This window comes from Nicotiana tabacum, chromosome 8 (genome assembly GCF_000715075.1).
Source record: "Nicotiana tabacum cultivar K326 chromosome 8, ASM71507v2, whole genome shotgun sequence".
Classification (NCBI taxonomy): Eukaryota; Viridiplantae; Streptophyta; class Magnoliopsida; order Solanales; family Solanaceae; genus Nicotiana; species Nicotiana tabacum.
In genome coordinates this window covers 2,590,152-2,605,231 of record NC_134087.1, presented here as the reverse complement: position 1 = coordinate 2,605,231, position 15,080 = coordinate 2,590,152, and the positions used below count along the sequence as shown (strand labels likewise).

Here is a 15,080-nt window from a genome sequence, read left to right as displayed (position 1 = left end):
ATTCTGGAAAAGTGAGCCCTCACTAAATACTTATTGCTTACATTGAATATATTAGCTGAATAGAAACAAATATCTCTGTGTGTACATGAATTTTAGTGTCCACGAAAATCCACACCTGGCTATCACCGCAATATTCAATCACTCAGTGCGAGTAAAGTGATAGAATTGTTATGGACTTCACGAATAGAGCCAGATTCTGCGAAATATGGGAGAGATTAAAAAATAGCCAGATTTATAAGTGGTCATTCAAAAATAGTCGTAGTTTCAAAAGTAATCGAAATTTAACCACTTTTCATGTAAAGATAAATTTGAACAAAAATACTGTTCAAAATCCGGAAAATACTCCAGGATAATATACTGAAATTCCAATATAATATACTGGAACTGTAGTTCCAACATAAGTATATTGGAACTATAATATACTGAAAGTTCATACACATGTGCTCCAATCTCCAGTATATTATACTAGAATTTTCCGCATGTTGGAGTTTTAGCATAATATACTGGAAGTTCATACACAGGTGCACCGATCTTCAGTATATTATACTGAAACTTTCCGTGTTGCAGCAAAATAGTGACTATTTTTCAATGACTTTGCAAAAGCTAGCTATTTTCGAATGATCAATCCGAAAATTGACTAGCCCGTGCTATTTCTCGCGAAATACCTGTCATCACATTTGAAAGGATTCTCATGTAAGTTACCTTTTTATGCCAGATTAACAGGTAATTGACATAACATCCTGAAGGAACTTAAGGAAACTTCTTATCGAAAGTGTTTCTAAACCAAATACAAACATTCTTAAACAAGCCAAGTACATTCGTTTGTTGAGCCAACTATTGATTGTATCTTGTGAACTCTTACAATGATATCCACAGAATCTTGACTAAAAAACACCCCAAACACAATCACCGTAAAATTAAAGTATGACTCAATCTACTTCCTTTTATTCCATCTGCTGCTGAACTGGAACAGGTCCCACTCGTCTCCGAGGAGAAGAGGTTGGCTCGAGAAGAGGCTGTCGCCGTGGAGAGGATGACTCGGCAAGAGGCTGTCTCCGAGGAGAAGTTGACTCGGGAAGAGGCTGTCTCCGAGGAGAGGTTGATTCAAGAAGAGGCCTTCCCGTGCCAATGAAGGAAGTCCTCCGTGCACCTTGGTCTGCAAGCAACATCCGAAATGTCCACTGAAGAACATTTGGTGTGAATACTCTATAGAGAAGGAAAATGTCGTGCCAACTCGGATATTTCACATATGGATCTCCTCTGCATGCCCCCGACACAATCAACTTTGCGAAGTCCTCCACTGAACTCCCCGATGCATGAACCTTACACGAGAATGCATATATCAACTTTAATTGCGTGGAGATAAAATATTACCAAAAGTTCCCACGAATATCAGAAAATAAAGGTAATGAAATCATGATAAAGGCGGATGTAGTTATATGATCTTGCTAGACTCTTAACAGCATTAACCCTGTGAAGAGCTAACTTCTCAGTTCAATAATGCTCTTATCAGTTTAATCTAATTTCCTTGAAACTATGGCTAGTTATACAAATTCTGAATGTTCAACTTTCACAGACGGTATGGTATATTACTTAAAACCGCTCCACCCCGGGCACTTGGAAGACAGGTTCTCGGAGAAGGCTGCTATATGCTTTTGTTCCTTAAACAATGTTTGTGTGCTTGTTAGACAGTGAATTTAGTGAGCAACTACTACTAAGCAAATCTCGGGCAAAGAATGCCATTTCTTGGAAAAGAGAGACTTACTTCTCTTTCTTCCTTCCACTGCATCTCAGCACCTTCCTCTAGCATGAATCTTCCCCCGGTCATTTCAGTCCCAATCCATCCGTGTGTTGCTATTGTGACCCCTACGTCACCGTTCACCTCGAATCTCAACGTCTCATAAAAATTTACAAGTGCTGCTTTTGCTGCCTATTTTACAAAAAGAAGATGTGATGCAAGTATTATAATCTCTTGGGGAAGATGGGAATAGGAGGAGGATGAAGAAATCTTGAGTAATTCAGTTCTCAAACTAGACAAATTCAGTTTTGAGGAATAAATAGCAATGGTTAGAATTACTAACAGAATATAGGCTCATCCTTGGCAAGGGTAACCAACTCTCTACTGAAGCATTCACTATGACTCGGCCCTTGTTTTGCCGCAGGTAAGGTAGAGCTACATAGGTAGGATATACATTTCCCCAAAAGTTGATATCCTGAAAAATGGACAATATTTAGAATTCTGTAAATTTGGAAACATATTCGAAGATAAATGAAAAATGTGTATCCCCGCGTGCAGCAACAAACTTGGGAAAAATCATTATACCAACATAACTGCATCAAAACCAAAAGAGAGAATTGTGGACGATCTCTTGTAAAAGCTTCACATACCATCAAAATGGGGAAGACATTTGTATCCGTGGCTTCTTCCAGGTAGAAAGTATGACCCAAACTTGCCGTATTTACAAGATGATCCACTGAAAATAGGGAAATGAAAGGAGATTGTTGTCAGAATAAAATTCAGACAACCGTTTAGTTACTAGGTGCTATTCTCGACGATTGAAACATGCCACGCTATACGAAGTACTATCAATCCCAGTTTTAGTATTATTTTGCCTTCCAAGCATCAATCCACCAATTTGCATAATGCAATCAGAAACAAATCCATTTGTCTCTAGAGCATAACTTGGAGCAGGGGCGGATCCAACTTAGTAGGTGCGAGCTCCCGTAAACCCGGTAGCTTTTGCACATACCCTGTACGTATGTATATTAAAAAAATTCACTAAATATTCGTAAATATTTGATTGTGAACTCCATTACTTATTGTAAATTTACATGAGGTCTCCTATAGAAACCCATAAACTACAAATCCTGGATCCGCCTCTGACTTGGAGAGTTGAAACTACATAACGAAAGAATATCTGGTTGATACACCCCTTAATATAACCAAACGAAAAAATATATAAGTTGGGTCTCTTTTGCATAAAATGAGAAGTAAGTACTTACCACGCCCGTATAGATTTACAGTCTCAGTGATAAATCTCCTACAATCAGCTTCTTTAACAACATCTGCAGCTGTTATGAGGACACTTTTTGCACCTAGTCCCCTGGCATTCTCACTGATTCCCCAGAGTCTGTTTTCTCGTCGCGCAACCAGAACTAGATGGGCTTTCCTCTTTGCATATTCATATGCTATTTGCTAATATCACAGAGTAAAATCAAGTATTTTGTAACTTGTTCACTAGAGTTCACGCACAAGAAAGAAGAAGAAGAAGAACAGAATAATAGCATAATTGCAGCTTTAAAACAGGAGGGAAACTTAATATCTTTATGTTGTCACATAAATCAATGCTTTCCCAAAATGTAAATGCTGATGCATGACCAAAGTTACAAACAAGAACCTATATAATGGAAACTTGATTATGTAGTAGTAACTCATAGACTAAACGTTGGATCGACAATCATAGTAGAATTTCAATGTGGAAATAACAGATTCTCCATTTTACTGCAATTACTTCTACAATTGGAAGAACAAATTCTCTCTCTTTTTTTTTTGTTTTGGTTGAGAATTGGCAGGAAACATTATCGTTATCTCGAATAGTTAAGTGACCATTTAATGTAATGAACCGATGACTAGAATGGAGGTTTTTTAATGCTACAAAAAGCTTACAAGGTAAAGGGAATCAACTCCAATAAAACGTTTACAGAAGTATTGTAAAAGGGGGTTAGGTAAATTAATACAATAGAAAGGAGATAATTTTTTTTAAATGTAGTTGATCAGCTAGAGCTAAAGTGTTTAAGTTTGTAATGAAGTATCATTAGGTGATGTGGTCAAAAGTAATTTTACATCTTCAGCTCCAATTGTTGACTTTCGTTTTTGTAATCCCAAAAGACTTGAATTTCAAAAATAACTTATGAATTGTACTCCTCAGTTTCAGTTTCAGTTTTACCGAACCTATTTATTTTTTGGCCCGTTCCAAAAAGAATGATCTCTTTCTAACTTTTGAAAATAATTTAGTTTAAACTTCCAACCCTACCCTGGATGAGAAGCATTTATAACCACATAAATACTTTAACCCCTTTTTGACTTGTTTAGGATCACAAATTCTAAAAATCTTTCATTTTTCTTAAACGCCGAACCCAATCAAACAACTACACATAAATTCAAACGGAGGGAGTACTATCTATTGCTAATGCTAATAAGGAAATGAAACTGATACACAAATTAACAATTCCAAGTCACATTTTTACCTCTCCAATCCCAGAAGAAGCTCCGGTGATGATGACAACCTTGTCCTCCATATTTTCACCAAAGAAAGAGTTGTAGAACCATTCACACGTGTTTATGAAAGTCAAAGCTGGCCATGCAAACGCCAGCATCACCAAACTTGCTGGTGGTACCACAAAGTTCAGCACTGAATTCACCAAATCCATTCTCTTTTCTTTTTTTTGATCAGGTCAAGAAGAAGATGAAAGAGAAAATGAGAAGAGGGTATGGTTTTCTTCTTGGTTTTTGGTGTTTTGGAGGGTTTAACATTTAGTGTAGGGAAGATAAACATTAATTGAGTAATACATGCATGAAGTAAGATGTGTTTGAACACGTGGTACGAGGTGCTATAAGGAATTGGTGACGAATGGAGGGAGTTGTTTTTGGAAGTTTTTGCATGATATCAGACCAGTGATTATCTCAACTTGAATGTTGTCTGAGTATATGTTGTCACTTGAAATAGGCTAAGTTTGTTGGTTATTTAACTTTGTGCGAATTCATATTTCTGTCGCATAAATTAAAATGGATGGAGCAAGCTTTATGTTATTTAAAATTCACAAAAATATTATAAATTAAACGATCAATTGTTATCTTCCTACCTTTTTTTTTAAGATAAACGTGCCTCAAAAAAAAATGAAAAGAGTTTTGTTTTTGTCATGATAAAGTCCATGACATGTATTATCTGTTTTGGATCTTGACTATCTTTTGAGTTACAGCATATTGAGCTCCAAAAGTACATATACCTTGTGAACTTGTATCATGTTTCATAAAATCTTTATCTCTTATTTCGACGTGGGATTCGCCTAAAGTAACATGTGCATCTCTTATTTAAAAACTTGCCAGCCTAGAAGTCTGCCAATCCTGTTTGACCCTCCCCCATTGATCCGCCCTCCGCTATGGACGTCACATCTACCCCCTTTAGGACTCAGCGACATTTGCCATACCATCGTACTAAGGTAGTGTCAAACTCTTATACCATATTTGTGACGATCCAAGTCCATGACACGTATTGTCCGATTTGGGTTTCGGGCATATGAATTTGTCTTTCGGGCTACGTCATATCGAGCCCCATAAGTGCGTGTACCATGTGAACTTCTATTGTGCCTTATAAAGCTCTTCACTTTCCTCTCCCACTATGATATAGGATGCACCTAAGGTGACATGTGCATACCTTCTTCAGCCTAGAAGCCTACTAATCCTGTTTCATCGGCCCTTAAAGGTCTGTCCTCCATCCCTGCGTTACAGTTTTTACCGTTGTATTTGTAGGGTCCATCCCATTTGTAATAGGCATGTGCCTATGATTACTTTGGCCCCAAGTTTGGAAATGAATGGAGGAGAATTGAAGCTCCTCCTGTAGCATTATTGGAGGCTACGTATTTTTTCCTATAAAAGGAGAGCTCTTTCACTTCTTTCAAACACACTAACAAAGAGAGAAAATAAGAGTGAGGTATCACAGACAGAGTATAAGAAAATAGTCTATGAGGAAAACAGAGAGCGTGAGCGATATTGTAGTGAGGTGGGAATATCAAAAGAGTGTTATTTCTTTTGAGTGTTGTAGTGGTCTTTGGAGTATTTTACTCGGGCCTACAAAGTGTAAAATTTCTTGCTATAGTGATATCAGTTGCTCCTCTCGGGATCGTGGTTTTTCCCCTTATTCAGAAGAGTTTTCCACGTAAAAATCTTTGTGTCGTCGTTACTCTTTTATTCTTGTTGATTTATCGTATCTTGGTGTTACATTATTATTCTGCTTTTATTACCGTGAATATTATTTCTGTGGGGGATTTATTCCCAACAACTGGTATCAGAGCACATGTTCTGCTCTTTTATAGAAATAATATTCACTATCGGTAGTACTATACTCGGTGGAAAAAAAATATTCGGAGTAAAGTACGAGGTAGAAAAATTCAACGGAGATAGTGATTTCTCAACATGACAAAGAAGGATGAGGGATTTGCTCATCCAACAGGGATTGCACAAGGTACTAGATGTTGATGCCAAAAAGCCTGATACCATGAAAGTTGAGGATTGAGCTGACTTGGATGAAAAGGCTGCTAGTGCAATCAGGTTGCACTTATCAGATGATGTGGTAAATAACATCATTGATGAAGACACCGCATGTGATATTTGGACAAGGTTGGAAAGTCTATACATGTCCAAAACACTGACAAATAAATTGCACCTGAAGAAGCAGTTATACGCCCTACACATGGGTGAAGGTACAAATTTTTTGTCAAATTTAAATGTGTTTAACGGACTAATCACATAGCTCGCCAACCTCGGAGTGAAAATCGAGGAAGAAGATAAATCCATCTTGCTATGGAACTCGTTGCCATCTTCGTATGATAATTTGGCAACAACCATCCTACACGGTAAAACTACTACTGAGTAGAAAGACGTCACATCGGCTCTTTTACTTAATGAGAAGATGAGAAAGAAACCTGAAAATCAAGGACATGCTCTCATCACAGAAGGTAGAGGCAGGAGTTATCAAAGGTGAGCAACTATGGTAGATCTGGAGGTCGTGGGAAGTCCAAGAACCGATCCAAATCAAAAGTCAAAAATTGCTACAATTACGATTAACCAGGTCTAAAAAGAGATTTCCCAAATTTAAGGAAGGGCAAAGGTGAAACCAGTGGCCAGAAGAATGACGACAAAACAACTGCCGTAGTGCAAAATAATGATAATGTTGTTCTCTTAATAAATGCGGAAGAAGAATGCATGCACTTGGTAGGTCTAGAGTCGGAATGGGTGGTTGACACAGCAGCATCTTACCATGCCACACCGGTAAGAGATATTTTTTGCAGATATGTAGCAAGTGATTTCGGCACTGTAAGAATGGGTAACACAAGTTACTCAAAGATTGCGGGGATTGGTAACATTTGTATCAAGACAAATGTCGGATGAACATTAGTTCTAAAAGACATGCGGCATGTACCTGATTTGCGGATGAACTTGATCTCGGGAATTGCTTTGGACTGAAATGGGTGTTACACCCGGGAATATTATGTCGATATTATGCCCCCCAGTATTATATTACGATGATGTTACGCTTCACAATATTAAATTACGACAATGTTGTACCCTGCAATATTGTACGTTGAATTTGTCGTAAGGTAGATGACATCAGTCCAAGAAAAAGATTATTTGGAGATTTTAAGGATTATGCTATTTTAAACAAGTAATGAGTAAGTTCGTGAAGATGAGAGGGGAAATAAGTCAAAGAAAAATAAATTTTCGTCGAAGTTTGGTAATTTGGGATAAAATACGGTCCAAGCTATAATACCTCGATATTTATGGACTAGTACCATACAAGGTACCATATGACCATGATAGTAGGATGTATAAAGTGTATTAAAAATAAATAGAATTTTAAGTAATTTGAGGTAATTATTAATTATGCGGGTAATTAGTTAATTACCGAGTAACGGAATATTATCTAATTAATTAATTAATTATTGAATAATATCAAAATTTCCACCCACCTCCCACGTGGAAGCAAGCCACTAAATCAAACAATGACTCTTAGTCATTATTGATTAGGTGACACTTAGTTAAAAGAAAAGCCTTAAAAGGCTACATAAATTTGACAAATTAAAAGATACGATTCTTCCAACAATTTGAAAGAATTGTTTTAATGGTTTCCAACAAAAGATCTTATGATTACATACATAAAAAGCTAACGTAAAATACTTTAATGGTTTCATATGAAGCTAACGAAAAAGGCAATCTAAAGCTCGCTCCAACAAGAACGGACGCTAGTCTTGAAACAAAACAATTCCAAAAAGATTTCTTAGCACCGTAGCAACATGAGATTTTGCGATTCTAAAGGAATACGGTGTAACCTTTTCCAAGAATATCATACAGATTGTTTTGACAAAATTACATAATAATGCACTCCATAAGTTGACCTTGCATTATTTTAGCTCACTTACAAGTTTGCAAATGTGTAGCCGAATATCAATAAGCTTAGATATACATTTTTTTAGTTTTTTTATTCTCTATATCTTCAAGCGTGAAACATTTCCATTCTCCTTTTTTTCTCAAGTTTCTACATACCTATCATAACTACAAAAATTCAAAAATAGACTCGAGAAATCTAAAATTTCATTTTCTTTAATGCTAATCTTGTTAGATTTTGAATATGATTTTGTGAGAAATTTGGAGTGAGTATTGTTGAACTTATTATAATTAGTCTAAGTAGACTGTACAAAGTTTGAAGTCATTTAATGGAGAATTGAAATAGTTTTAATCAAGAATTGCAAGTGAAAATCATACAAAAAGTTCGTCAGAGATGCTTTATATTTTTATACAATATTATACACTTTTATACAAAGAGGTATATTATATATATAGTTGTATAAAAGTGTATAAAGATGTATAAGCACAGTAGTAAAAATGTTAGTGATACACCATGTATATAGGTGTAGTAGTTGAAGAAGAAAAAGAAAAAGAAGAAATGTGAGAAATCCACTAAATACTTGTAAATAATGTATCAACCTTATATAAAATAATGTATAAGAGGTGTTTATACACTATTATACATTACTTATACACTATTATACAAATGAATCCTATTAATGGAGCTCACTGGTTCTTCTTCTTCTTTGGGCATCTTCTGAAATTCAACTTAAATCTAGCTCAAATCTGCTCCAAATTACTTCAAATTTGAATTTTGAACTCCTTTTGACGATCCCAATCAATCTGGCCAACACCCAATCCGAACAACTAACAAAATTGAAAAATCCAATTTCTGAAATTGAAGATTCGAATGACCTTTAATGGTGACTCCAAAAATAATAATTCTCTTAAGTAGTATTTTTTTCTTCTCATCTTAATAGTGATTATAACCTTTGAATCTGGAAGGAGAATTGAAGAATATATATAATGGTAGAGAAATTTTAGGGTGCAACATCGTGAAAGAGGAAAAAGAATAAGAAGAACGAAGAAAAGACAAAAAATAGGGTGGGCTAACTGGTGAAAAATAATTTTCAGATTATGTACAATTTGGGCCATATCAGGTAATGACTTCAAACGTGGGCCATTTTTGATGGACTGTTGGGCCAAGTAACAAGGAGCGTAATTCCCCCATTTATTTTCCTACTCCAGGTATGTTAAGGCTATCCCTTCTTTCTTTTGGCATGATCTATACGACACAAACAAAACGTGCAAATGCACAATTTTCATAAATGACTCTATTAATAGAAGTACTAGAGATGCTTATGTTCTTGATTCCTCATGTGTTATATTATTCTATCATCTATTCATGGGTCTCAGAAAATACATAAGTTGATAAAGTTTATTTCATGATATTAATCAGAGGCATAATGGTCTTATGACACTCCGAAAGATTTTATTGACGTACTTCTCATGCATTGCATTACATTGACCCATGACCAGAAGGCGTTATATACATGTATATTATATATATATATGGAATATGGGAAAAGGTTATGGCGTTATATACGCACCACCACTTGATCAGCTGGTATACATTGATGATTTGCCTACCATGGCCGAGATGATATGATGGGATGCCCTTAGAGGCATGATGATATTATGAACATATGTACCTATGAACGACATAACATTCATATGCATATGCATGACACTATAAGTATTTCATGATTTACAAAGTTATCTAGACTTACAAGTTGAGTCATTTACTCTACATTTTTTCCATGTCTGTTATGTACTTATTTATGCGCCTTATGTACTCGGTACATTATTCGTATTGACGTTCCTTTTGACTGGGGACGCTGCGTTTCATGCCTGCATATCCCGATAGACAGGTCGAGAAACCTCCAAGTAGGCTATCAGCTCAACAGAAGATGTTGGTGCACTCCATTTGCTTCGGAGTTGCTTGTTTGGTCAGTATGATTTAGAAGTGTATTATTTGGTATGGCGGGACTCTGACCTGACCTTTATGAAAACTATGTATTTTTAGAGGTTTGTAGACAGATGTCATGTACGTAAAAGGTTGTATGGCCTTGTAGGCCTACGTTCAGTACACGAGTGGTTATTTTGGTCTTATAGGCTCGTACTTCATATGTATAAGTTTGTATTCCCTCATGATTTACTCCCGTTCATTTACCTATGATAGAATGATATGAAAGATACATTATGTTGGTACTTGATTGCGTAAGGTACCGGGTGCCCGTCACGGTCCATCGGTTTGGGTGGTGACAAAAGTGGTATCAGAGCAGTTCTGTCCTAGGGAGTCTACAAGACGTGTCTAGTAGAGTCTTGTTTATGGGTGTGTCATGAACCATACTTATAAGTAGGAGGCTACAGGGCATTTAGGATTGTCACTCTTTCTTCTTACTCTAGATCGTGTGGTAGAACTCAGTTGTAAGATCTCAATTTCCTAAATTCTATCTTATTCAAAATACGACGATGCCTACATCTAGAAAGATGTTTGGTAAGGGATTGAATATGGCTATGGAAGAATTGAGTCAGAGGAACTCGATTTTGCATCATGCTTATGATGAATGTAAGGTCTCCAGTAGAACATGAGAACACTAAGACGTGCAAGCTTCTTGATAAGGATCCCTAAGCCAAGAATGTTTATCCACTATTACAGTAAGGAATAAGAGAATCGGAAGGTAAATACAAGTTTCAACAAGTAAAGGAAGCAAGGTGAAAGAGGGTACGAGGTACCCTGCTACTGAAGATTATCCTTATTTACCATTCAGGAAGAGAGATATAAGTATTTTGAGTTACCTTCAACAGTAATAGAGGTACGTATAATTGTCCACACCCATCTAAGTGCTCTATATGAGCTAACAAATATGGTTTAATAGAAGGACATAATATCACGATCCGGCTGGGGTTAGAGTGACCCAAAATGGTGGATGAATTATTTGCTTTAGTTGACATTGCCGAAGGATATTGCAAATATGCTAATAGATCTCCTTGTGAGACATCCGGATAGTGCACTCTAGAATATTACAATTAAATGTGAATACTATCATGATAAAAAAAATCAGAAGATACGCACTGAAAGTCTGGAAAGGATAAATATTACCTTAGTATAACTCTCGTCCCTAGTAGAGCGAGGATGTTAAGCAACCCGAAAAGCCGATGAATGAAACAATGAGAGCTAGAAGCGAAAGAATGTCATGTTGAAGTTTTCACAAGAAAGGGGATATGCAGAAATTTAGTAGAGTAATGAGAAGAGAGATAAGGAAGAATTATGAGTGAGATGTGATGCATGGATGACAACGGTAGAGTGTTACAGAACCTATAGTCAGATGAAGAAAGAGACAAAAAGTGATGGGCCTTAAGACAACAAAAAAGTATAGGCCATACAGTCACATCCTCATTTCGAGAAATAAGTTCGCAACTCTAATATGCTTAACAAAAGGAAAAGTTAGACCCTAGAGTAATAAAAATCAGTATGGACTGGTGAACAAGGTAAACTAAACATGAATTAAGGAATGAGTGATTTGATAATGGTCGGCATCACGAGAATTTTAGGTTGCGTTCTGGCCATAATAGAATGTACAATAGAAGAAGATTCATAATAAATTCAGAGAAAGGTCATTCAGGAAGACGATTCCTTAAAGCAAGCAATGTGAGCAAAATTAAGCTTAAATGACTGTATGTGCCAGTTGCGCTAAGTGTCACCATCGCAAGTAAGGGAATTTATTATCCTTGGTACAGAAGGATTGCCTCAAGGTGAGTATGGATCATTAATGTTGTGAAACAACGCCAAATATGAAGAGGTAAAACATCTATAGGTAGATCCTTGTGGATTCAACTCTTAGTACTCCCCTAAATGGGGGAATATGGAGTGATGTGGAATTAAATCAGAATTAAGTGGTTCTAGTGACTATGTAATGGTAAATAAAGAATTCCATAAAAATTAAAAAGGAATGAGATGGCACTTATCCAAAATCCTACAGATATGCTACGATTCCAGAACATTATGCAAACACAACGTCAAGGAAAGGAAGTAAGCATCCCTACTCGAGATGTTATTGATAGATAAAGAGCCAGTGCGAGACGTAAGTTAAGATAAATGAAATAAACCAAGAATGGTTACAAGAAACATTGATATAAGAATGGGCCAATGAGTAATTAGTAATTGGTTCGGGAAGAGCGTAGTTACGACTAAACAAGAGGTTAAAGACGAGTCAGCAGATCGTGCAGGATAAACATAGTAAAAGCCCAACATGGGGAATTCAACCCCGCGGTAATGTCATTATAATACTTGAGATATATTCAAATAGGAGTCGGGGTAGTTAAAGGTACGTATGAGTGTTACGGGGATAAAAAAGAGTGCCACTGGGAAGACAGTCAAAATATCAGTTCAGAAGCAACCCCACAAACACAAGGGCATAAAGATAAGTAACTACAGATAAGTATAGGCAAGGAAAAACATCAAGAGGTCCGTTATAAGCTCACAACTTTACAAGAGTCAAGGGTTCTCCCTAAGTACTACAACGTAAGACTAGATGGGGAAATAAGGAAGAAGGCTTCAACCTAAGCAAAACGACCTAAATAGGAAATGGTCGTGTAACAATAGTCTCGCAAAAACATTGTAAGCACTCCAAAGGAAAGTGGCACCTACTGTGGCTAATGAACGGGAAGTAAAATTAAAAGTAATATTCGAGATCATATGAGTTGTATGAAAATTCTGGCATGTGTGGGCACTAAGATACGCTAAGTATGGACGTAATAAGGGGGCAGAAGGACCAGGAAAAGTAATAGCTTATGTTGAAAGCAAGTTAAGATGGAATGAAAGAAATTATTCGATCAATGATCCAGAGTGGGTTTTGTTATGAATGCACTTAATGATTCGGAGTTTTATACATGCAACATATACAACCATAGAAGATTCTGGTATACGTTAAAAGAAAGAATTGAGCCCAGGTCATAAACGAAGGATTAAATTGTTAAAGGATTGTACCATGCATATTCCTAAACACCCATGAAAGGATAAATAGAATAACTAATACCATGAACCACATATCAGGAGATAACTTAAGCCGACATAAATGCCGATCAGAAGAAGGAGGAAACTAAAGAGTTATATTAACGAAGTCAGGAATACGATTATTGGACCCAAAAGTTGTAGGAATCATGATTGAGAACATAGCAGGATACTCTTAATATTAGAGGTGGAAGAGCGATAAAACAACAACCATATTCTATAACGGCTCTACGATAAAACCAGTTAGAAAAATACCAGCCTCATAAGAATTCAGTATGGAGCTCCCACCGGATTGTATAGGCACTAGAGGTGCAAGTATTATAATAGAGCTTCAAATGGTGGATGTGATTTATACATGTTTGGGCGGGAGGTTATGAAAAAGAGATAGAAGAATGTGAGGTGATATTTTAAAGTAAGTAAGGTAAAGGTAAACAATGTATAAAATACTCAAGTATAGAAGGGTGAGAATGGTCATACTTCAGGTAAAAGACTAGAAGCGTTGGGATTCAGTATCCGGGGATGATAGCAGCATCATCAGAATCATACCTTCCAGCCTATGGTTTCTAAGTACCGAAAGGTCTAATTGGAGAGTAAAAAAAAGAGTTAAAGACGATGCGATGTCTCGCTTAATGTTCCAGAAAAGCCTAAGGGAATCGATCGCAAGCTAAAGTATGATGGAACGAAAAGGTTTTAGAAAGATACGAGTAAGGATAAGAAAAGGCGAGTGAAAAGGTGACAAGAATGGATAAGTTCTTGGGATTAAGCTCATGAAAATAAGAGAGCTGATGCATTCTCAAAGTTATAGAAGGCTCAGAATGAATTCAAAGGAGCTTAAAACTAGTAGCATTTAGAAGAGATAGAATGTTGCCCAGATAATGGAATAAAGGCGTAATTGTGATAGAAAAAGGATGACGTTTATGCCTTTGATTGAGTAATGGTCTGCAAAGAAAAGAAAGGGATCTCATGAATTGGACATGATTAAAATACCCATGTAAGGTGAATCACATTGGGATGCTGTGAGATACGCTTATAAATGCATGATATCACCCCTAGGTGGATCAATCTAATTACTCCGGATGTCCCCGATGAGATACTAGCCCTAGCGGCGGGGTTACATAAGAGATCAAGTTATCAGTGGTAGATGATGGATCAACCTTAAGGTGGATCAACAATAGATGGAGAAAAGTTCAACAGTATGAGATGATATTAGACCATCAGTCTTAAGGATAAGAAATGAGAGTAACATGGAGTTGGTTGCAGACCTTAGTAACGATAAATTGAAGTAAGAATTATGGTATAGTATGACCTACGTTGATGTAGTAAAGTCATACGGATGAATAACCAAGTCTATGAAATAAGATATAGCCATATTCACAAGTTCTACAAAGTACCGAGCGAAGAACTTCAGTACACCTATAGATGCTCAGAGAGGCATCCTATTAAGCCTTGTATATGTTTACAAAGTAGGGCCTAGAGATTGGCTAAAAGCTGGAGAATAAAGGAGAGAAGAGTCGCATAGGTACACCTACAAGGTCAGTATCGTAAAGGCTGCATGATGAAAGGTATTCGATCACAAGTCATGGCGTGGGAAAGAGGCCTAAAGGGGGGAATGTCCTGGCCTTTGGATCTATTCACAGAACAACTGCCTAAATGGCAAGGAGAGTATTGAGGTATTCACAAGAGCTATAAGTTATGAAAATGATAAGAACATCAGTCAACATTCGAGGACGAATGTTCCAAAGGGGGGAATGATGTTACACCCGAAAATATTATGTCGATATTATGTCCCGCAGTATTATATTACGATGATGTTACACTTCACAGTATTAAATTACGACAATGTTGCACCCCGTAGTATTGTACGTTGAATTTGTTGTAAGG

The 15,080-nt window shown here is 36.7% G+C and overlaps 1 protein-coding gene across 1 annotated transcript; it reads right to left on the bottom strand.

The window, feature by feature from the left end:
- Positions 1-727: 727 nt before the first annotated feature.
- On the bottom strand, positions 728-4,542 carry LOC107804825 (11-beta-hydroxysteroid dehydrogenase B-like). The gene is made up of 6 exons (XM_016628759.2): positions 4,249-4,542; positions 3,004-3,196; positions 2,389-2,474; positions 2,082-2,213; positions 1,766-1,930; positions 728-1,322 (listed from the first exon to the last, which is right to left on the bottom strand). The coding sequence occupies exons 1-6, from the start codon at positions 4,429-4,431 to the stop codon at positions 945-947; spliced, it is 1,137 nt and encodes a 378-aa protein (XP_016484245.1). The 5' UTR covers positions 4,432-4,542; the 3' UTR covers positions 728-944.
- Between the last annotated feature and the right edge of the window lie 10,538 nt (positions 4,543-15,080).